General features: G+C 42.8%; 1 protein-coding gene across 1 annotated transcript in view; it reads left to right on the top strand.

Annotated features, from left to right (window-relative positions):
* Positions 1-447: 447 nt before the first annotated feature.
* Positions 448-22,693, top strand: part of espn (espin) — a gene marked incomplete at its 5' end in the record, with an annotated part of 47,101 nt that continues 24,855 nt past the window's right edge. Inside the window, 7 exons of the mRNA XM_083674938.1 lie at positions 448-741; positions 6,175-6,368; positions 11,739-11,925; positions 13,089-13,271; positions 14,828-14,959; positions 16,943-17,171; positions 18,860-19,140. Of these exons, the coding sequence (XP_083531064.1) occupies positions 448-741; positions 6,175-6,368; positions 11,739-11,925; positions 13,089-13,271; positions 14,828-14,959; positions 16,943-17,171; positions 18,860-19,140 (1,500 nt within the window). The remainder of the gene's footprint in view (positions 742-6,174; positions 6,369-11,738; positions 11,926-13,088; positions 13,272-14,827; positions 14,960-16,942; positions 17,172-18,859; positions 19,141-22,693) is intronic.

Consider the following 22,693-nt stretch of genomic DNA (forward strand, 5'->3'; position numbering starts at 1 on the left):
ATAACAAGGTAGCGGTCAGGTAACTACCGTCGAGCGCAACAACAAATGATCTAGGCTACGTAATGTAACTATGTAATGTAACGTTCTTCGCTCAAATTTAGAATCAGCAATTAGTCTATGTTGTAGATATTTAATGCGGGAAACCACATGTTTTAATTAATATTACAATAAAATGACAACATACCTGCGCATTGAAGAACACATTACTAACCTGTCCAAAGAAACGGTATTTTTCTCATCCACATAAAGTGCGCTCAGTCGGTGTGATGCAAACATCTATACCATTTCGACAATAGGCTTCTAAAGAGTTGACAGACACTTTCCAAAGGAAGACCAGAGGACTGAAATGATAGTATTTTTTGCCAACAAAATATATCCAGAGTTGCATAGAGGATAACCTCATCTGGATGGTGCGCTTATAAACATATTTATAAGTGCAGCTACAGTATGGTAGTGGAGAGGACACTACTCGCCGCAAGGCAGGGGGATGTACAGACTCTGAAAGTGCAATTAGCGGAGAAAGTACTGAATAGAGATGTTAAGGACGTTCTTGGCGCCTCACCAGTCCACCATGCCGCCCGGGCTGGAAAACTGACTTGCCTACGATACCTGGTGGAAGAAGCAGGTTTGGCGGGGAACAGCTTGGCGAATAATGGCGCTAGTCCGGCGCACGATGCTGCTGCCACTGGCAACCTGGTCTGCTTACAGTGGCTACTAACACAAGGTGGATGTCGTACCTTGGTGAGTCATATTGTTTGTGTCTTTTAGACCAATATTGTTTGTTTGTTTGTTTGTTTGGACCAATTGTTTTAAAATGACCAATATGCGTTTCAGGCGGATCAATTCACCTAAGGTGTGATAACAAGGCCTCCAACTTACTTTTATCTTGCCCCAGCTAACCACGTCCACGATAGAGGCCTGGAGAAGCCTAAGCACTAACACTCTGATCTCATTTCCATAAAAAACATGTTAAAAGCTTTTGTAAGGTTTCAACAAACTTTGAAGCCCTCATAAACACTCATCAACTGTCATCGTTAGGAGTGGCATTATGTATGTGACTGAAAAGTCACTTCCACAGGAGGAATTTACACCAGTTTACCTGATGTGTAACTTAACACTTTGAGAGAAAAAAAGTGTTCCGAAAGTGTTCTTCAGCTGTGGGAGAACTCTTTGAAGAACCCCTTTGGGTTCCACGTACTGTTATAGCCTACTATATGAAAAGGATGCTACATGGAATCCAAAAAGGTTCACCCACAGTGACACCTGAAGAACCCTTTTGGGTTCAAGGTTTTTTTCTGAAAGACAGTATCTAACTATCTATAGATCATCAACTTAACATAATGTTACATGGATAACCGTTGGGCTCTATAGCCTATGCCAGTGCTTTTTGCTCTTGGTCAAGGTGGGCCACACTGTGCCATTACACCTGATTAGTTAGATCAATTACTTATCCAGACCCTGATTAGCTGAATAAGGTGTGTCATTGTGGGGCTGGGAGTACAACGTATGAATGCAATGTGGCATTCCAGGACCCTGCAGGAGAGAAGTAAAACTGTGATCCACTTCACCACATAAAATTGTTGTAACCACTATTTGATAAAAAACTATACTTTGAATAGGCCTAGTGGAGAGGGGGCTATTTGAGCTTTATCATAATTGCAAGTGGAAAGTTATTTTGTACATTTTAAGGTAAATTAGATTAGTTAAATGAAAACAGGAGTCTTGCGCTAGTGTCTTTCTCTATATGTTTTTGTTGAAAGTAAACAAGCACTCATCTTCCTGACCTCAAAATCCTTAAAAATGCAGATGACTTGAAGATGCCATTTCTTGAAAGCATAATGACCCTTTTGAGCAAGGATTTCACACACAATAAGTGGGAACACGAGCAAAATATGGCAAATGTAATTGTTCCTAAAACTCTCCAATTTAGTGGTAGACTGTCTGTCAGTTTGCATCTCTGTCCTTCAGTGAGAGCCCAGAGGCCCTGATCAAAATCACTGCGTCATAGGGTTACATTCCCTCCTCATAGCAGTGCTGGATAGGCCTTTAAAATGCTGCAAATCGCAAATCACAATAAACATCACAGTGATCAAGGCTGTTTTGGGAAGCCCAATCAGTTATGAGATGGGGCATGGTTTTCGGAGATCTCTGAAACATTTGAAAAAGGCAGTCTATGAGCTTACTGCTGCTGTTGACTTTTAGCTGTTGCCCTGCGTTGATGCCTTATAACAAAGAGGGATAGGTGAATCACAACAAAGCTTTGGTTGTGCACAGGGGTGACTCCACCTACCCCTAACTGAGTTACCCCACGTGCCTTCAGGATTTCCTCATTCCATATAATATGTCAGAATTTAATAATATATATAGTTCTAGAATCTAGATTATACATTACCCTAAAGTAAATTGTCACTTTGTAACAGTGTTATTGTATTGAAGGTGGTTTGGTACCGTGCTTCTTTGATGAGTAACCCCTGCACTAGCTCCCTGAGCTAATGCCAAGGCGAGTGGTTAGCTTGTAGGAGACCTGTGCTCGATTTCAGTCAGGTTGCATAATGGTGCGGGTGCCGTGTCCCAGACAGGTCTCTTCACAGAGGAAGTGGAGGTCAAAGGAGAGTGAAGTGTAGTGGAGATGGTTTCACGCTGTATGATAAGTAACCCTGCCTGAGACCAGAACACTTGAGCTAATTCCTATGCTTTAGCTTAGCGTTAACCTTGTCACCAGGCCCGGGAGGAAGGAGTTCTGGGCAAAAGTTTAGCTTAACAAGCTAAGGCAAAGGGGAGACCTGGGTTCAATTCCACTCAGGTTGCATTATCACACTTGAATTGCCATTAAGCCCCAGTAAAAGGTTATAAGGAGGCAGAGGCAGTGTCATTTTCTTTGATAGCAGGACAGGCTAATGTACATGATGTGTAAGGATTTAACGACAGTGTTGTGTGTCTGACTACTTTCCCTGGATTTGAGGTCTAGGTCTTAAGTTTGGAAACTGGACCTTACCATTTACAAAAAGACATGGGCGAGAAAACGGTGACTTTATATCAAACCATAATACGACTACCATGCATACGCTTATTTCTATCCACACTGGGTTTACGAAAATGAATTCTCCTCAAACATGAAGTACTTCAACATATGTACCATCTTTATTTCCATTTGTCTTTTCATTGTAAAATGCATTGTATTAAAAAGGTTGTTAGAAATGTGCGATATGAATAAAGTTAAAAGTTTGAGTTTTATAGTGGGAGGTGCTTTGTCAGAAAAAGAGATAGACAGGGTTGGAGAATGGATAGCACAGTCGTGACATGTCTGCTGCCTCAATAGATTGAATGAATTTCATATTCTTGCAAAAAGCTGTTTGTTATTTGGGTTGTATAGTCAAGTCAGCTTTCAAGGTGACCTTATCTAACCTAAAGACATCTCATCTACCTGCCTGATGAAGTTGACAACAAGTAACAACTTGGTTAAAAAGAGGTTTCTAGTCTCAAGGGTCCTACCTGGTTAAATAAAGTGAATTAACTGACATAGTAGTTTAGTGTTTTGGCTCAGACTCTATACTTGTGGGACTGTTGAACTACTCCATGTGGCTAGGCACTTGAAGAGAGTTAAAGCTGTACAAGGGATTTGCAAGCGACGTAAATACTATATATAGCACATTCAAAAAGGGATTAGAAAGACATAATAGCAGTGAAAGCATGGTGAGGAAAATAATTGCCACTGGCAGGAAGTATGGAAAGGTGTATGCTTGAGTCTAATGACGTCTTTGTCCTCACAATGAATTAGGGTTAATGACTCTTTATCTTTCGATAACTCCATTCACAAGCTCCAGTCACTTAGTCTAGGTGATGAAAGACACTGACATTCACACTGCTTTGTTCACTAACCGACGGGCAAAAAAATGCAGCCATGACAATGGGGGGTCATTTTCTCATTCATAAATAGCTCTCAGCGTCTGTTTTGAGAGTGACAAAATTGAGGGGGACAAGGAGACCAATAGGGGTGCTCTGACCTCACCTCAACTAGGCTTCTCAGTGCTTTGTGTGTAGCCTACCTGGCTGTACCTGTCTATACATGATGTAGCCATCACAAAGGGTTAGCAAGGTGTCCAAGTCCAAATAATGGCTACTTGTATATTATTGGTTCAGGGTGTAAGTCTGTCTTTTACCTGATTTGAAAGAGTCATATGAATTTGCATGAGTCTTAAAAGGAAGTCAGGCCCATACACACACACTCTCTCTTTCTTTCTCTGTCTCTCTCTCTCTCTCTTTCCTTATTTGGTATGATTGGCTCAAACCTGGGGAAAGTGATCTCTGTGACAGCCTATAGAGAAGAATAGGAAAGAGGGATGAGTGACTTCTTATATGCCATTAGTCTCACTAACGCTATGACTCATCAATCAACTTCCTAAATAAACCCATCATGATTCGATAAACGGATTGTCTGAGAGGTTTATTGGTTAAGTATTTCAACCCCTATGTCCTGATTAGGTTGTAGATGAGCTGTAATTCTTGGACAAGTAGCCTTAATGTTACTGTATAACGAACTTCCTGGTATAGTTCTAGGACCAAGATACCCAGTATAAGACAACAATGTCATGTGGGGAAACATCCAAACATTAACAAATGTATGGTGCCAGTTGTTGAGGCATTCAGAACGTATTAGCATTGACTTTTAGATGTTTTGAAACAATATCAATTAACGGAATTGCAGCAAAACAGTTGTACTTCCGGTACTTGTTTGTTAATGGGCTAGCTGAAACTCATGGTGCATGTGCATATTTTCACTTTGATGCCAAACATTTCATGCTGAGCCCATTCACTCAAGTCATTATGAACGTCCATGCAGGTCGCTTGTAGACAAGTCTTCTGCAAGAGTTATGGGGTGTTCTAACACTCTGGTCCAATCCTAATGTGTTCTTCCTAGGTATAGCTCTAGTGGGCCACTACAACATAACCACTGAGGAGACACTTAAGCTCACCATAATCATCTTCTCCATAATCATCATCATCATCATCATCATCATCATCATCATCATCATCATCATTTTCCCTTCTATTGCATTACAGACTGAGGGTAGTAGTTGTTGACAAAGTTGACTTGGGGATGGATTTGCTGTGGTTACCACAGAATTCACACTCAGCGGCAGTTGTATTTCATAAGCCCTGCCCCCACTTTGCCAAGACCCATCCAGCACTTTTGCCTGCAATTGAAAGGTACAGTCAGATTGTGTCTTTAAAATGGGGTTGATTTAAATGTTTCCTTCCCCAAATCTGATATGATGCCCACCACTGGTGATTCCCCTTTGGTATTTATTTTCCTCAATGATCTAGTTGTAAAGAGCAATAAAGATATAAGTCAAGCAGAGTCCACGGCGATATGAATTACTTACTATATGCAGGTCAGCCATTACAAATTAGTAACACAAGTAGCAAGAACTTCCTCCACTACAATCACTAATCTTCACCATCAATTTCTAAGCTTGAATGGCTGATGGACCCAATGAACACAACAAAGAGTACTTCATGCCTCTGACTAGTGACAAGCGAATTGGCCGACATTTATATACCTTCTCTATTACAATTAGTTATGTAATCTAGATAAAGTTTTACTAGTGGGTGGTCTGTGTTGGTTTCCATTCCATTGTCCCAGTAGGCTATTAGTGGACCCTCAGCACTTGCTTTGTTCAAAGTGGTTGCTGGCAGTGTTACTTATTTGAATGTTACCCATTTGAAGTCTACAACTTCAGATATGTCTTCCCTGTAAGGCTATTTTACCTCCTATCTCGGTAAAGGTATCTTGAATGCAGAGCTTATGGTCAGTCAATAGTCTCTTTCAACAGCTGACACAAGTCTAGGCAATTCATGTCCTCTTTGAGCAGAGGTTGTAATGTTATTTAAAAACAGATGACTCCCTTCTGTTTAAAGCAATAAAATCTACATGGAGATTATTATATTTTGTGCTTATGTGGGCCATTTAATACTATTTTTGTATGTGTGTTCCAGAACATAAGATGTATCCAGCGGGTAGGGCTCCCTTGAGAAAAATATGAATATCTCTAAGTAAAGGATAAATGCATAAAGCATGATGAATCATTTATTCACAACTATTTGTGTTGCTCCAATTGCTCTAATCTGAATCCTCAAACCAGTCTTGACTTTTCCCTTGTCTCTTGTTTGCAGGACCGAGACAGTTCTGGAGCCACCGTTCTCCACCTGGCGTCCCGTTTCAGTCATCACGAGATCACTGATTGGCTGCTGAAGAGTGGAGAGGCGGAACCTGGGGTTGCCACGGACACTGGGGCCCTGCCTGTCCACTACGCTGCTGCCAAGGGAGACCTCCCCTCCCTCAGACTGCTATTGGGGCACAGCCCAAAGTAAGAGAACGCTATGTGTGGCCTGGGGTGGTCTATAACCATAACCTACATCTGGGGCACACATATGTCCATGTCGGCATGGTTTTGAATCCAGAATCCTTCTTACTCTGCTGTCTTTCTCCACTGTCTCTATCCAATAAATGGATAAAAAATGAAAAGAGTGGGACTGCCCGACTCCTTTAGAAAAAAGAGAACGCTATGCTAACTCAGATTGGATCCAGATGTTACAATGCTTCTACAATGTTCGTAATACCAAATTGTGAATGCAACCTATAATCGAATGTAATATAAAAAAAACCAAACTTCACCCAAACCATTGTGCACATAATTGAACTACAGATTGGTTCATAAAACCAATATGTTGCTTTTCCAACCGGGTAGGACTATTTTGCAGAGAATAGTTGCCTATGCTAGCTTGCGACAAGAAAATGTAATTCAGGTTTTTTTGGGCCTCTCACCAAGATTTCATTGGTTTGACGTTTTGCGCGGCATCATTCATTTTAAACGGGTTTCCGCCTCTTCATAGCTACTTTCTGCAAAGGATTTCCCTAGGCTTTCCGAACGAGCAGAGCCTGGTCTCAGTGAGGTAACCTAACACAACACACCCGCAGACTAAGGGCTCTAATTTGCTTGAGCAAATTGTGTTGGGCAGAACATTTGCTTTTCTGGCAAATGTTGCGCACCCAGCTACCTTCAGCTCAAATCCCATTTTTAAATCACTAAGCTGATCATTGTATGATACCCATTTCCAAATAAATGGCAAATTGCATTGGGGGTTTTCAATTGTCTCTCGGGACTTAAGACTCGCATCTCAGGGTTGGATGAACAGAATCAATGGGTACAAACTTACAGAGAATGGATATCCCCCGTGTGTGTGTGTGTGTGTGTGTGTGTGTGTGTGTGTGTGTGTGTGTCTGTGTGTGTCTCTGTGTGTGTATCTGTGTGTATCTGTGTGTGTGTGTGTGTGTGTGTGTGTGTGTGTGTGTTATTACCAGATGAATGTCAACGCTAATCATTTCTCTGCCAGAGGACCCGTGCCACACAGAGATAACACTCCAGCCATATGGCCCTATGATTGTCATGGACAAAGACCAAGGCATTAGTAGCACTGAGTAGGCCCTCTCAAATAAGCTCTCTCTAGGGATGAGGGAATGAAAACCTCTGAGTGGGAAATACAGTGGGAATGGAACAAACTTCAAACTGTCAAAAATAATCATGACAAATCAACACATTTTGAAGTTCCACAACCCCTTAAAAACCCCTGCTTGACACATTTAAGCATCTAAAAGGTCACAGAGACGTGTTTTCTTACAATATATGAATAATATGTTTCCCCAACAGTCTGTCTCCGACAGCCTACAGTTTGAGCCATATAACCTATATTACAGATAAGACATGACAGACAACGCATCCAGAGGTTGTAAAGGAATAAAGGCGATATGGAACAGACAGTTCCCAATACCTATATGAGGCACATGTTCAATGCAATTTCCTTGTGTACTTCAACCTGATGTGAAGGCTTGACGTTGCCATAAACATATAGAAATACGTTAATGTTTAACCAATTTATGACATTAACTCAAACTTCCAGAAGTGGCTGGAAAAGCATATTTGTTAAAGGGCTCCAATGTTGATTACCTTAATGGAAGATCTATAGCCAGAGCTAGCTTGTTAGAATGCTAGCCTGTGCTACCAGGAACTCCAATGTTGTGTAGGTGCACCCCAGACAGGTGCGTAGCTACTGAAACTTTAATTGGCCCCAGAGACGTGGTTGTGTCTGATAGCATTGCTCCATTCACTCCCTCCCCTCTTACCCATGCTGTTTACCACCGTCTCCAAGGTAACACACAGTAGCGCTAACCAGTGATAAGCTAATGAGGGAAACAAATACGGATGAATAGAGGGACTGCTTTCTAGTAGCTGGTCTCTTGCATTGTTCGCCCGAAGCCTTTGCCGTGGAGAGATAGCATTCTTGTGTCAGGGTTTTATTGCGTGACATAGAAATGTGCTCTCACATTGATTTCAGAGTTAATTGGCTTGTTTGACAGCTGTGACATCTCAGAAATCACAAGGGAGCCACTCTCGCAAGGAAAGCATGTCTTCTTTACCCTGGATAAAAAGGCATTGGTGGAACGTTTTCCTTAGTTTACCCTAGTTTTTTTCTTCTTTCTAATCAGATTATGTGGCAAGCAACAGTATATATGGCAAGAATTTGTCTGAGATGAATCACATTATTTACAGACTGGTGCTTTCAGTGCCTTGTAAAGCCACACACTAAACATTTGCTCAAGTTACAGTGCATAAAATGCATCTGTAGGTCTTTAGAATCCCCCTTAAATACACAAATCACTCAAAAGTCAGTTTTTTTAATTCAATGCTCATTCAGTTGCAGTAGTTCTTAGGATTCTCTCAACTTTCACTGATTTCAGATTTTTGTTCAGCCAAACATTTTCACGTTCAACCGGAATGAAACTGTAAGATAAATTTGACCTTTTGACCGTAAACCTTGTGGTTGTTTCACTCATTAGTTATGTAATTATTGAATTTGCATAAAAGGATGACAAACAAGTTACACAACTCCTTTGTGAAACAGCTACTCATCAGTTCAGTTGCTGTAATGGTCTCGAAAATGGCATTCAGTTCCTTCAGGGTCACGGTTTCCCCATAAAGTTAAGCCAAGAATGCAGAGGTGATTTCCACCATAAACATGTCTCGTATCCAACTGTCTAGAATGTGCTGGTCATTAAGCTATCTCTGTCTTTTGTAGTAAAAAGGGTTGTTGGACAGATGCAGATTAAGTTCTAGACAATACCCACCAGATTTATGGGCTTGGGGCAGAATTGGTGAATTGTTCACTCTCATCCTCTCTAACCAGAGCTAACAGGAGAATGTGCTGTGTCTCCACTGATAGCGGAGGGAACACAAAAGACCTCATGAATGAGCCGCCATTGAAATGGCATCTCTGGGAGATGGTTGCATCGACAGAGAGAGAGAGAGAGAGGGAACAGGTTATGTAACAAATTAAAAGCGATTAAAAGCTTTGGCAAAGGTTTAATTGCAGCATGAGGTCGAGGGGGGTGGGGCAATTGCCTAGTAGGGCGTAAAAACATGACAGATTCTAGAGAGAGACGTCCAACCCTGGCTTAGATGTGCTCCCCAGTGAGTGGGTTTGAGCAGTTTGTCTTGTTGATGAACATGTGATCTAGGTCACTCCTTGATGATTGGTTGGGGTCGATATTACGACAATTACAATCGTGTTAGTCTATCATAGTATCAATAAAAGCAGAAGTTCATCCAGATTCTTTATAATGACTAGAACCTTAAACGTTCTCTTCTGTACCCCAACAACCCACTATATATGTGCATTGTGTCTGGGTATCTAAGTCTGCTTGTTTGTGCAAGGTTGTGTCTGAGGGTGCAAGAAAGAGAAAGCAAGCAAACACAAATAGCGGCACCTAGTGAAATCATCTTGCTGTCTTACTCACACGCAGATCAACCTAATGGGTATAAGTGTAGTCGGTTCAACGCTCATCATTTCTCCAGTCTGCTGTAATACTACGGATGAAAACTTTTTTCATCCCGGGTTCTGAATTATTTAGACAGGAAAAGCCATTGAGACCTTAATGACCTGTTGTCAGGCAAGAAGCGTATTAGTGTGACAACATCAATTACTTTGCTAATAAAGAAGATAACATTAGCTTTTGTTACACTGGGAGGGGACAAGATAATGTACAACCAATAATAGTACATAGTTGGGGCAATTTTACTAATTGAGGACGATGTAGAAACCTTGAAAATAGGTTCACACACTCACAGCCATTGTGTGCCTGTTTATTGTTTATGCGTGTCTACGTGAGGGACAAGGTATCGCTTGTTGCTGCACTTTGTATTTCTGCTCTCACACAAGGATAGCCTCTTTGTTAAGCCCTTTGAAATCTACACCTGTACTCAAAGCACTTCCATAGTGGAGAGCACCCAAGCCTGTGGGCCTTAAGAGTATGGGATCCCCCAACAATGCTTAACTGAATCTATTCAGGTGACATCTTGGTGGTATTTTGTTTCTCTCTCAAATGTATATGCATTTAATCAGCTGATCGCAAACATATGTCGATTCCCTTCCACAGACCCCACTTCGGCCCACTTTGGTTACACTCATGAATAATTTAGACGTCTGCCCACTTCCTGATGACAGAACTGCAGATTAAGTCCCCTTCCTGTAGTGAAATATTTAAGGCTTGCTTGTTTTTACCTGGAACCTTTCCCCTGTGCACCGAAAGGATGCCCCCATGTTTTCTTGTTTTCAAGAAATAACAGAAGCATGTAAAGTAGCTGTTCAAGACTGGAGATAAACAAAGAAGATCAGCTAAGGAGGCTTAAAGTGGTACGTTGAGACCAGGAAATGTGCCATGCCTTCGTCTGCATTTAGCTATAAAAGGAGCCTTGACTTGGTTCAAGTTTGGCTTTGGTTGTAACTTTGTCATGCTAATCTGGCCAGGGAAAGCTGGGGAGCCTCGTGTTTGAGGGGAGCTGCCTGTCCTCTTTTACCCCTCCCCCTTTCCCTCGTCCTCTTTCTCTCCTCCTTGCAGTCTCTCTGGCCCATCGTTACCACTTCGTTAACCTCAGGAGTGTGGGCAGAACCACTGGAGCGGTAATCCTCTTAGGAGACTCATTGCTTGTCAGTCAGTGTCCAAATAAAGCATGGCCTTATGGGATTTAGAGGGGAAGCACTTGTTCACTCCCTGACCTCCCACTGTTACTAGAGGATCTGGGACACGTGGGGAATTGTCATTGGATGGTCTTTCCCCAGGGCCCTTTGGGAAACAAGGGGCTGTAGTCGGCTTGGAGTAGCTCTGGTCTCTGTTCAAAATGCTAAAGCATAGTAGAAGCAAGTTTTCTTCATCTTGGTCCCACCCAAGTAGCGAGGTTGCCTAGTAAAAATAATTCACATGTTGGTAAGTAACTCAATGATATACATTAGTCCAGTTTGATTATATTAAGCTGAATTCAGTTTGGTTTCTTCAGTATTTTTGGAGTGGGAGGGATCTCATACCTGTACCAGAATGAGTGTGATCAACACAATACATGCATCTCAATGATCTATAAATCAGTAATGAATGGCCTCCTCTCTCCCTCACTTCCCTTCATTCATTGTCCCTAATCTGAAAAGGACTGGGCAGATGAAAGCAAACCCTCTGGTAGGCCTCTACCATTTGACTTTCACCTATCATGTCTAATCAGATTAATGCAAATGGGGAGGGGGCTACTTACAATTGATGAATAAGATGTGGCCCGTACAGATGTGTTTTAGGGATGTCCAAGCCATCCAAGCTTTATAGGCACTAATAAGCTCTTCTTTTGCATCCCTTTTAGAGTTGTCAATTCCCAAACAAAGAATGGTGCCACGCCCCTCTACCTGGCCTGCCAGGAGGGTCACCTTGAGGTCGTCCAATACCTGGTGAAGGACTGCGGGGCAGATCCAAGCATCAGAGCCAATGACGGGATGACATCTCTGCACGCCGCAGCCCAGATGGGCCATAATACTGTCATCGTCTGGCTAGTAAGTCCAAGGGATGCATTACAACTGGGCTGCCCAGTCTGTTGGAGTTGTCAAAGTATGATTAAAGACTCACCTCTACTGGCTGGCCTACACTTGTTTTTTGTTTGTTTTTGTTTCCCTTTTCTTGCACTTTTCTTTTTTTTTTTAAATCTATTTTTACCCCTTTTTTATGCTAAATCCCCTTGGACAAACTATTTTCTTTTTGTCCTGTCAAGCACTTTGTGATTCTTTCTGCAATGTAAAGCACTTTATAACTTGAAATTATTATTTATTATTATAAACATTTCCAGCCAATTTTTAATTTGCCAAAGGATGCCATTTTACAAGTTCACTACTGACCACAATGGTTGTCATTGTGATATTGGGTACCTAAAGTTACAGCTCATTGTACAGTCAGTGTTCAGGTGATTGTAATGGCCTCTTTATGCCCTGTGAACAACGGATAATGTCATTACACTGGATAATGTATTAACTTGTCATAACGTAATAACTTGTCATAATGTAATAGCTTGCCGGATAATGTAATACACTTTTTCAGGATAATGTAACATATTACCTGATGACGTAATAACCACTGGATAACTTAATACAAAGTCATTAAATTATCAGGAAAAAAGTTATTACATTATCCATTCTAATGTCTAACATTATCAGGCAACTTTTGTTACATTATAAATGCAAAAGTTATGACATTATGACAAGTTATTACATTATCCGGTGTTATGACATTATCCGTTGTTACATGCCCCTTGAAAATAAGAGGTCTCACCTCAGGAATTTAAACTCCTGAGACTACCTGCACTTAAACCCAGGGAGCATGTCTAATATGACTTCCATAGCACACCACAAGTTATGCACACAACAAGAAACAAACAGGAGTTTGCACCACTTGGGCCCTGAGTATTTCCTGATCGTCTGACCTGACCTAAATACATTTTCATTCAATATATTGTATCCTTTTGTTTGTAGTAAAACTGTAAATACTATGCCTTGATCATCAGTTCAGTTTCATAGCAAAAAGGCGGCTGAGGTTATGGGCTATATAAGCTATAACAAGGGCCTTGAGGGAACCGTTGCCCAGTGTTTTTCCCGGTCTGGTCACATGAAGGAAAAACTCGGGGCCCTAGCTCACGGTATGACCCTGTGATCTTTGCTCCTTGCAGATGAGCTTCACAGAGATCAGCCTGGCCGACAGGGACAGTGACGGTGCCACAGCCATGCACTTTGCTGCCAGCCGCGGCCACGCCAAGGTGCTCAGCTGGCTGCTGCTGCATGGCGGGGAGATCAACAACGACAGCTGGGGCGGGACCCCGCTACACGACGCCGCTGAGAACGGGGAGCTGGAGGTGTGTGTGTGTGTGTGTGTGTGTGTGTGTGTGTGACTGTGAGTGTGTGTGTCTGTGTGTGTGTGTGTGTGTGTGTGTGTGACTGTGTGTGTGTGTGTGTGTGTGTGTGTGTGTGTGTGTGTGTGTGTGCGTGAGTGAGAGTGTGATTGTGTGTGTGATAACTCGATTGATGCCCATATCAGCTTGCAGTACATTTGTTAACAGGAATAGGGAGATATTTGTCGTACATTTAGCACGTGTCCACAAGTGTCCTGGGTGCCATTGCCTTAAGCTGTCTGGCAGATCGTATTTTCATGTTTTGTAAGCTCATAAGACTGCTAAAAGATCATATTTTACATTCATGCACAGTGTGGCACCCCCAGAGGCAACAGAACCCACTTGGATCAATCTGAAATGACCAAATGTTCAATTTAGTGCAACACACAGTGCAGTAGCACGATGTGTATCGAAAACCAATTCATTTTAATACATTGGCCTCGGGTAGAATCTTCACCCACTCATTTGGTTTTGGTGTAAACCACATTAATTTAATCAACCCTATTCAGTTTCAATCAGCAATATGTTTTTTCTATTCAGTTTAGAGAGAGAAGAAATATTTCATGATGTCCCTAAAGATATGTACATTGCGCATTAGGGTAACCCTAACCCTAATCCTAACCCTAACCCTAACCCACTAAACAGGGCTGTTACCCTAGTTGTTGATTTGAGTGTTGTTGAATCTAACATGCTGTTTGACTTTAGTGTGGGCCTACATACATGTGTGGTACTGAGCCTATGTTCTTGGAATGGGGAGGGGGGAGGGGGAGTGAGGCTAGCAAAAAGAGCAGAAGGGGTATGAAATCCGGCAACTTCATACCTGTCCAAACCAGAATCTGGTTTAGTGAGAGAAGTATTGTTCCCCTTCCCAAGGCTAGACGCTTCACAGCTGTTCTGAGAACAGGCCTTTTGAACTCTCTTAACAATTTCCCACACTTTTTGGATGGACTGACATGTGCCAGAGGTTACAGTTGTGAAGGACTAATTATGGTATTCTGCTCCATAGGCACTTGACTAGATTCATGCCCATAGTGATAGTGATACAAGATTAGTCTTTTTTTTACTAGTCATTTTTATCTAAAGGGGATTTAAACAGTATATTGTTCTCCATATACATAATACCCTTACATTAACCTTAAAAGTTACATTTTGTTTGTATTTTACACCTTTAATGATACACCAAAGTCAAAAATATCTATTTCAAATGGTATTGCATCTAACAAGTAGACTGCAAGGCTGCACCCAGTATCAGGGTTCCCCATGTGGCTGAATTTGACTTTGTCTGTCTCTCTCTCTGCCTCTCCCTTGCTCTCCCTATTCCTTCCCTCCCTCACTCTCCCTCTCTCTATTCATTTTCTTCTATCCATCTTTCCCCTCATCGTTCTCTCCTTTCTCTCTCTCCCCCTCTTCTCCCTCTCTCTTCCTCTCCCTATTCCTTTCCCCCCTCCCCCCTCCCCCCTCTTCTTACTCTCCCTCCCTCCCTCCCTCCCTTTCTCTCTCTCTCTCTTTCCCTCTCCCAGTGCTGTCAGATCCTGGTGGTTAACGGGGTGGACATGGGCATGCGGGACCAGGACGGCTTCTCGGCAGCAGACCTGGCAGAGTACAACGGGCATGCCCAGTGTGCCAAGTACCTGCGCACTGTGGAAAACATGGTAGAGACAACCGCCCATTCATCTTCTCTTCAACAGGGGATTGCTTTCATTCAACCTTTCACACTCTGAACCACTCTCCTGAGACACACGTTCAGGCACCAGTAACAAGATAGACCAGTAACAAGTCAAGTCACATCCTTGTGACCAGCATATACGGCGATGTCTTCTCACTAGTAAACAACCCTCATATTGTAAAAAATTTAGAGACTTTACGAAGAACTAGTCTTGGTCATTGAGGGAGGGTCATGCATGTTCTCTGAGGTGCTGTAGTACTTTGTCTCTCCAAGCTGCTGTTCCCATTCTCTAACATTTTAGCTCTATGCTAGTTGTTGTTAGATAGTTGTTTGCTAGTTGTTTGCTAGTTGTTGTTAGACATTTTTATGCATGTGGGGCAACGAACCCAGGATGCTGGTTTGGGAGGTGGTTTATTAACCATTACTCTATACAGCTGGGGCTGAGGCGTGAAGTGTTTAAGCATATTTATCAATGGGGGGAGGGGGGGGGGGGGTCATGAGTTTTTCTGATTAGGAATTCCGCTATGGAAACAGTAAAACTGTAAGACATGTACTGTACAGAAAGAGCACTGATTGTAAGATTTGAATCTGATAAGCACATACTGTATATACATTTGGCTCTTTTGGTAGAGCAACACTAAGGTTGTGGGTTCCCACTGGGACCATAACTGTACTGGGACTCACTGTACTGCTAGTTGCTTTGGATAAAAGCGGCATCTAAATAGCATATATTATTATTATTATTATTATTATATTACATTGAAGGGGCTGTAAAGCCCTTTCTAAAATCCTAAAGAGACTGACCTCGTAGCCCTGCCATGGAAACTCCCCAACCAGCCTATTACCATTCCCCGATGACAGGGACCGACAGACCAGTTGCATTATGGTCCTAATTACAGCAGCTTAATTACAGAACTCAACAGCTGATCAACAAGCCGCAGCCTTCTGCCTTCCTCCTGCAGCCTGGGAGTAAATTTACCCACTTCCCTTCCCAGGGGAGAGAGAGGGAGGGGGGGGGGACATGTTTTATATTTTATTATTTCTCAGGCCACTCAAGGGTTTTGCCATGATGGCCACAGGGAGGAGAGTGTCAACAGCAGTAGTCATTAGTGAGGAGGAACTGTCTGGAGACGTGTTGGCTCAGGGCCAACTGTTGTTGCTACAGTTTTCATATTCTTATTGTGTTGTTTCATAATGAGTGATGAGAGGATAAGCAGTAGCAGGGGAGCATCATCATAACTGAGTTTGTTACGGCCCACCATCTGTGTCGTGTCACAACCTTTTATGGGGTTTAACATTTTCCCCACAGAATCCGACAATTAATATGTGGTATTGCTTCATTGTTTCCACCTGTAATTTTTTTGGGTAAAATGCTTTTGAGTTGTTTTTCATGTTTAATTATTTTATGAAACTATGCACTACAAATCGGTTCTTGTGTCACATAGTTTTGTCACAGAATATCTGAGTCAAGTCTGATATATAACTACTACTACTAAAAATAATAATACACTTTATTATAAACCGTAGCCTCAAACGACATACGGCCTCTATCAGTCTTTCACCCTCCTTAATGAAATTTGTAAGTGAACTGATATGAACGTTATCTCAACGTTACCTTTTCGTTCGGGTAAGTGCGGAGAGCCAATACAGCGTTGCCGCGAGATACCGGTCTCTGAGGATTGTGATCGCCAATATTTAACAAAGTGTTTAATTGATAAAATTATGAACTGCACATGCATGCCAAAACAGTTAAAATTGACACAAATTACTAACAGTTGACTTATACAGTACTGTAGTTTGAACACACGTATGTTGTTATTTGTTTTTACAAATTTCCTTCGGCGACAAAAAAAAGTTGTAATCTCATTGTTTATGTGTAGAATATGCATTTGAAACACTTTCCAAGCAACTGAGTCAGCTTGTAATGCTTTGTCCCTGCTCCTGGTTTTCCTTGTGTGTATTTTTACAGAGTATAGAGCATCGTGTGTTGTCCAGGGATCCTTCTGCAGACTTGGAGTATAAACAGCCAGACTCGGGCCTCTCCTCCCCCAACAACACCATGTCATCGTCAGCACAGCCCGCCCACTTTGACCTGGGCTCGCCCTCCAGCACCCTGTCCAACTACGACTCGGCCAGCTCTAGCCAGTCCAGCACAGGCGAGAAGAGGAGCGGCTCGCCCCCCTCACGACCCCCCGCCGGTCAGTTACATACAACACAGATTAAGCCTAATCTTAGACTAAAATGCATCTTCAATAGAGATTTTCTATTGACAGTTATTTGAAGTATAGGACGAGGCTTAATCTGTGTCCGGGAAAATGGCCCATAATCATGTACGGTATATGAATCCAATCAATCTTCAAACAATGACACAGGGGTTTCTACGGTAGTGGACCAGGGGGTGGTGGAAGGGAAGAGTTGTGAAAGGGGAAGCTTTGATGTGAAGTCGTGCAAACACTAATTGAAGATCTTGTTTTGATGATATAACCAACAACCATTGCCTCACCATACCATGTCAAGGATTTTTTTAAGCTATCGATCGACTATTGTCTCCTCATTGTTGGGGGAAATTCCATTTCAGCTCAGATCATTTCAGGAGATTCACATTCTGAATCAGTATAGGCCAAAACCTGGAGGGTGTCCAGCGTTATATTGCATGTGTGTGTTTGTGTGTGTGTTCTCCACCACATTGAAGCATTGTTTTCTAGAACAAGTTACAGAGCTGCCCTCAACATGACATCTTTACATGGGTAATGCATCGTTGGTGCTATTATCACAACAATGGTGGGAACTTTCACTACTCATTAGAGTGGAACAAATTCCATCCAAAAGATTGCATTCCATTGTCTTTTGTGCCACACAGTAGGGCTCCATACTAGTGCATACCGCTCTCTAGTGGTAGGGGGAGGAATAACATGTTCACCGCGTTCTAAATCCATGTGCACCATTCAAAGACATGACACAGTGATGACAATCATTTAAAATGCAGTTGCTCTTTACTCGAAGCACCCTCTAATTAAGTGTACAAATGATACACCTTCATGTTCATAGCACCTGGTGATAGATAGATAGTCTTAGAGCATTAGGAGTCATTATAGGAATAAGAAAAAAAAGAATATACTCAAAATATAACCAAGCGTCCTGTTGCTATAAAGTTTCATAATGCTCTATGACTTTAAGGCTGTATGAATAATGAATGATAATAATAATAATGAATAATGAATGTTGAGGCAATATGATAAGGCTTCATAGCAGGGAGCTTCAAGTGAAGCGTTCTCGATATCAAGGAAGTCCCTTCCGGCGACTATGTACGATTTTGACAGATGGCCTACACTAGGCATACCATAGGTTAATTTTACAGATCTCCATTACTTTAAAAAACGAGTGAACTAGTCTACCTTTTTCTGATCATCCCCACTGTCCTATGTAATCCGGTAAGTCGTTCTCTTGATTGATACAGTTTCAAATGTGTTATTACTTAGATTATTTTAGCTAAACAAAAGTTCCCTGTTCATTTTGTTCTTATTTTCTATTAGGAGTTTTATGAGAAAGGAAATTGTTCATACACATTTATACACAGAGCCATGACTGCTTGTCTGACCTTTCCCGATGGCTAATTATATGGAAGGGAATGAGGGGGCTGGTTACCTGTGACCAAAATAGGCCCAAGACCTGCACACGGCTGGAGAGGCCTTGAAGACATCATAAATACTACGACTATCCGCATTTTGAGAATTTCCTCTTTTTTGATAAGAATGTCAGCGCCCTGTCAGTTTACAAATGTGGGGCAGGACTTTTGAGTGAAAATGACAGTGTGCCCCTTGAATCATTAGGTGTGCTGTCTACACACGAGTAACACTAGTCTACTCTGACCACGTTGTTGTCACAGGTGCATCAGAGTCGGCCATCACAGACATGCAAACCTACATGGACATGCTAAACCCTGATGTGGGGGCTGGCACTCCCAAGAGGGAGGAGCCTGCTGCCCCCGCCCATCCACCACCGCCACCTCCAGCCTTCCCCCCGCCACCGCCTCCCCTGGACCCTTCCAAGTTGCCCCCTCCCCCACCCGGCTACCCGGCCCCCCTGCCGCCCGAGGAGACGCCATCGGCCGACATGTACCTGAAGGTGAAAAGCAACCTGAGACATGTGGAGAGTGATGCCAAGAAGGTGAGCTGTCTTAATCCCCCAACGCGTATTTCTGAAAAACTGACGTTAACTGACAATGTTATCTATTGGTTGTATAAATCGTGGTACATCCGTTATGATGGAAAATAATATGGTCATGAGCCTATTTTGAAGACTGTGCCTTCTGTGTCCATCCTAAAGTACAAAATGTGTCTCAGCAGTTAATACCATTGGCCCCATTTGTACACTGGTAATGACAGATTGTACAGTCTGCACAGGGTCTTACCCCTGTATCATTATCCTGTTAAATCCTGTGATCGCCTTGTGGATAATATGCTAGTGTGGAGTAGCAACACTCCAAGACACCACCGCACAGGTGTCAGTGACACAGCACAGGTGGACAGGGACCCGGTGGAGAAGGGCTCGCGTGAGGGCTTAGGATTTGAGGCTTGTCCTACTCAGTAGTGTCTTATGAATGAACGGAATGAATGACTATTAAGCTGATCAAACAAGCCTCCTAGCCCCCTGTGATACCCCCGAAACAGCTGTTACTATGGCATCCACAGTTCATGGACAGTTCACTAAGGCCTGTTCTCATACGTCGAGTTGGAGTTGCCCTTAGCCACAGACCTGTGATCAGATTACTACTCTTTTGCTAGCTTTAAGCATTAGGGGGCAAACCCAACGCTGACCTCAGATCAGGGTTTAGGAGCAACTTCATTCTCTGGCCTCATGTACCCCACTGTGTATAGGGATATTTTATTGACATACACTGTGTTCATCTACTTTTGTAACCATTGTAACCATTTCTCTGCTGTACAGTAATTACGGGGGGTGAAAGTGGGAGGGGGGTGGCTTCTGCCACTGTTTTATCCTGTCAGCTCACGAAATCACGAAAGTGACAGCATTGCAACAATGAACCCCCTGGTGATACATAGTGTTTGATGCATGCAAAGTGGCTTAAAAGACCACTTTGTTAGCAGAGCGAGACAGCACAGATTTACAGCGGTATTAGGAACCAGGGTGTTGGGGTTGGGGAGCTGGGGGCCATTTTCCCTGATGCGCCACTAATCACTTGTGTGACTGTGTAACAATGTCCCATGTCCCCCAGCATGGAGGCAGATGAGAGAAGGGCTCCGCACAATGTTGTTATTGTGTTAACGAGGCTAACGAGGATCCTCATTACCAAGACGGGCCTCCCTGTTGGCACCTCTCATGTACGTCGTGATGGACCCAATGTTAATTCCACTAATTACTCTGGCCACATTGTCGCATGTGGGGGAGACACATTACAACATGTCCAGTCCAAATGAAGCATTTTCTCCCAAATCTGGTGAAAATACTGTATGCTGTGAATTTGCCATAAAGCAATTTATTTAAAGGTGGCTGCTGTCAAATGATTAGCTGCTTATTGGTCAGTATGTAGTCTATCTTGTTGTGAATGGCAGTCAGACCATGTTGCTATGGCCCGCCATGGAGTGTGTGCCATTTGGTCTGAGGGGGAGGGGTTTTAATGAGCACCCCTCCCCCTGTCACCGTACCCAGGTGACGAGCCCCGGGTGTGCCCTCATTAACAATTAAACACACCCCTGCCCCAGCCCTCCATACCCCAACCACAAACACACATATACACACACACACACACACACTCATAGATCCTCTTAATTGCGTTTGATGGAGGAGAGGAGAAAGCACAGGGACAAAGATCTGTGTGCACCATAGAAAAGGGCCTATAGAAACGCCAGGGCAGGGTAACCGTGGGAAACAGCTGATCTAATCTACCAGTACCAGTCACACTAGTGGGCTTATTTCAACCTAACTTTAATTTCCCTTTGTGTGCCAGTCAATGTACTGGTTTGCACGGTAGGATTTTGTTTTGGTGCATGTAGATGCGTTTATTGTCAATTTCAAATTTAGCTTCAACTAGAATTCAATCAAACCCGGACAATTAAATAAATAGCATTTTCCCTGTGCCTCATGTGTACCCATTTACTAACAAATGCAACAAAAATGAGGGTACATTTGTGCTGATTTGGTGCTATGTTTATCTTCCCGCAGAGCAGGTTTACCATAGTGCGGGTTTGCTTGAATTCAACCCCTTCTCATTTGCCTGTGTTTGTTTTTGTGGCAGGTGATGTCTTTTGTGTAAAAGACTCATATCTCCCAGTGTGTTGACTGACAGCTTTTCGATTTAATCTCAGAATGAAACGCACAACAATAGCCCTCAACAAATGTGCTCTCTTTCATTCATATGCAATCGAAATACAGTTGCCAGGAATATTCTAATCCGTAAACCTGGGAGATTTGAGTATGGGCAGCCATCGTGTGTGTGTGTGTGTGTGTGTGTGTGTGTAGCGCTGTGGTTGGTCGGTCTGCCGGCCGTCGGTGATGTCACCGTTGCTGCGGTGCGATAGGTGTGCTTTATTGATGAGGCCCGTGGGTAAAGTGAGAGGGCAGGTAGAGTGACAGACCTCGCGCTGTAGGGATGTGGGAGATCTGGTGACCGCTACTCTCAGTGCACCTCTCTGGGCTTTTGGTAAGGATCTGTCAAGACCTAAAGGGACTGCGGGGGAAGCGAGGTAAACGGTAAGGAGCGAGTAAGAGAATGGTGGAGCCACTTCTGAGTGACTTGTCTGACTTTGCCTCACAGGGCATGTTTTGATGCAATTTATGTCTTTGTTTAGTGAATTCATGGATCTGGATTTGCATGGTTGGAGGTGGCTATGCTCTATGCGCTTTTATGTGAAAAAGGGTTGGGCTCTTTGCTTTGTGGAGTAACATACAGTACTCTGCTTAGGTTTTTGCTGGTACTTTTCGCACTCGCATGCTACAATTTGAGGTTTCCAGAGGGGACTTCTTAATTTGGCTTTATGATAGGAACCTGACAGGCAGCCGGATGGAACACATTTCACATGGCAGAAATATTGCTTAGACCTCATTTTGATTACAAAACACATTTGAGGTTGTTTTAACTACTCTGTTTTTCATGTATTTTTTTTAATAACAGTGTTATATTTTATGGCCCCCTCCATAAATGCAGTATGTAAATGTATGATATACTATCTTTCATATGAGGTGCTATATGGTGTAAAAAGCAAATCAGGCACATTGATAAGGTAATCTAGTCATCCATGCAAAATAGATGCAAGCCACAACGATACTTCCCACACGGGTAAAAAGGGAAATTGACAAAAATACAAAAGGACAAAATAAACATAAATATCAGACTGATAGACCTGTGTGGTGGGGTTGGGGGGAGGGGGTAGTGCTTGGTGGTGGGGGATGTCTTACTGCTTTGTATACTGGCCTGCTGGCTATTATGATGCCCATTTCCCCAGAGGATGACAATCAAACCATCTGTAGCTCTTCCCTGCTCATGTTACCCCCCAACCTGCCTCACCTCCCCATCACAAGTGCTCAATCAGGGGGCCTCTTCTTTGACCGCAGACATGAGTCAACAGACTGATAAGTCCACGGAACATGACAATACAAAGGGAGAGAGGTCAGAGCCTTTGTGACCTATCTGTCAATGATTTCAGCCTGTGTTGACATTCTCTTGGATTTTAGTTTGAGGTCTGTGGCTTTTGTCTGTGCC

Source organism: Argentina silus (assembly GCF_951799395.1).
Source record: "Argentina silus genome assembly, chromosome: 8".
Taxonomy (NCBI): Eukaryota; Metazoa; Chordata; class Actinopteri; order Argentiniformes; family Argentinidae; genus Argentina; species Argentina silus.